Consider the following 2087-nt stretch of genomic DNA (forward strand, 5'->3'; position numbering starts at 1 on the left):
TCGACCTGCTGGGCTCCGGCGATCCTTCTGCCTCAGCCTTCCAAGTAGCTGGAATCACAGGCGCACGCTACCACACCCAGCTAATTTTGTTTATTTATTGTAGAGATGAGGTCTCGCCAAGTTGCCCAGGCGGGTCTCGAACCCATGGGCTCAGGTAATCCACTCACCTCAGCCTCCCAAAGCGCAGGATTACAGGCTGAGCCACCGAGCCCGGCTGCTAGAACTTTTATTCTAATGTCCCAAATCTGTCATTTTCTAGATAGAGGTTCATAGGCATATGGCCAGTGAGATGGGTATGTCTTGCTTTGAAATTTGGCTGGTACCTATTAGGTACAGTTTCAAGTGTGTTTTCATTGAGTGATAAGATGCCTTAAACAATGAAATAAAAAAATTAGTTGAAAAATCTAAGCAATTAAATACCCTTAGACCTAAGGAAGAGCAAAGGCATTCTATTTTTAAAAAAATTTTTGCAACTAATTTTGATTTGTTTCTCTTGGTTAATTAGCTTTCTACTCCCAAGGATTCTCTACAACCTGTTGAGGAGAAAGTTGGTACCCTCACGAAGATAATAGAAGCCATGGGATTCACAGGACCTTTGAAATACAGTAAATGGGTAAAGTTGTTTCAGCTCTTCTCATTTTTCCTTTTAGGCTTTGTGCTTTCTGCCTATTGTAGAAGACTTATAAAAGCTTCTGCCTTGCTTGCTTGAAATTCATATATTATTTTGAGAACTTCTTCAATATGTCCCCATCCCCCTTGATACTTCCAAGTCAGATCAGTATATCATGTGTTGCTGAAATAGTCCTTCAACCTGATCCCTTATGTCTCATAGTAGCAGGCATGGCAATAAGACTGGACTTTCCAGGTCCTTGCTACATGGTGTACTGTATAAATGACATCTCAGGGGTCAGATGAACCAAATGGTCTGATGAACAGCATTCTTCAGGAAGCATTGCTTTGATGAATCCATATTTATAAGGGTTTTCACTGGGTCGTTGTAGTGATTTGCTTTACAATTTTGCTAGCAAGCATCTTTTATTAACTTAATATTTCCACAATTTATTGTAATTCTTATTATGGAGAGATATTTGCTAGCTGCATCACTCCTAGTTAACTCTTGGCTTAGCATATTATCTGTTAAAAAATAGTGGCCATAACTGAGTGAATGTCCTCTCTCTCCATCAGGTATATATTGCTCCTGGGCTTTTATAACATTACCTCTAACCAGTTAAAGTAATAAAACATTAGTAGTTCAGTTCTTCTCAGCTCACTTATCTCCTAGAACAGGTTGAGCACATCCCAAATAAGAAAATCTGACATCTGTCTGTCTGGCTCCTGCCTGTATGGGGAAGCTGAGGTAGAAAAATTGCTTGAGCCCAGGAGTTTGAGACCAGCCTAGGCAACATAGTGAGACCTCATCTCTACAGTAAATAAAATAGTCAGACATGGTGGCATTTGCCTGTAGTCCCAGCTACTTGGGAGGCCGAGGCAGAGGGATCACCCAAAAAGTTGAGTCTCTGGTGAACTATGATCATGACACTGCACTGCAGTTTTGGCAACGCAGTGAGACCTTGACTAAAAAAAAAAAAGAAAAGAAAATTCGAAATTTAAAATGCTCCAAAATCTAAACCTTTTTGAGTATTAGCATGTCGCTCAAATGAAATGCTTATTGGAGCATTTTGGATTTTGGATTTTCAGATTTGGGATGCTCACCTAGTAAGTACAGTGTAAATATTCAAAAATTCAAAACACTTTTGGTCCCATACATTTCAGATAAGGGATATTCAACCTGTACTACCATATCTATCACTATGACGGGGATGCCTTTTAATGCCTTTCAGAGTTGTTAGAATATTGGGTAAGGCTAATCAATCATAAGTTATAAATCAAAGCAAGCTAACTACAAAGCAGTAGGGAAGACTTTCTAGAAGTGGTTTCTTATGATGTCTGGTTCTCTTCCTAGCAATTCTCACTATAGCAAATACAAGGAGGGGGGCACTAAAAACCAGAATTTATTTATAAAATATTGTGTATTAGCCGGGCTCGGTGGCTCAGCCTGTAATCCCACGCCTTTGGGAGGCTGAGGT

At 39.9% G+C, this 2087-nt stretch overlaps 1 protein-coding gene across 3 annotated transcripts in view; it reads left to right on the forward strand.

The window, feature by feature from the left end:
• LOC103257779 (ubiquinol-cytochrome-c reductase complex assembly factor 1-like) overlaps positions 1–2087 on the forward strand; it is a 50088-nt gene that overhangs the window by 33702 nt on the left and 14299 nt on the right. For all 3 annotated transcript variants that reach the window (XM_008055480.1, XM_021711099.1, XM_021711100.1), the window contains exon 4: positions 506–613. In XM_008055480.1, the coding sequence (XP_008053671.1) occupies positions 506–613 (108 nt within the window). The remainder of the gene's footprint in view (positions 1–505; positions 614–2087) is intronic.

This window comes from Carlito syrichta, unplaced genomic scaffold (assembly GCF_000164805.1).
Source record: "Carlito syrichta isolate Samal-C Ts95f unplaced genomic scaffold, Tarsius_syrichta-2.0.1 Scaffold301864, whole genome shotgun sequence".
NCBI classification, from domain to species: Eukaryota; Metazoa; Chordata; class Mammalia; order Primates; family Tarsiidae; genus Carlito; species Carlito syrichta.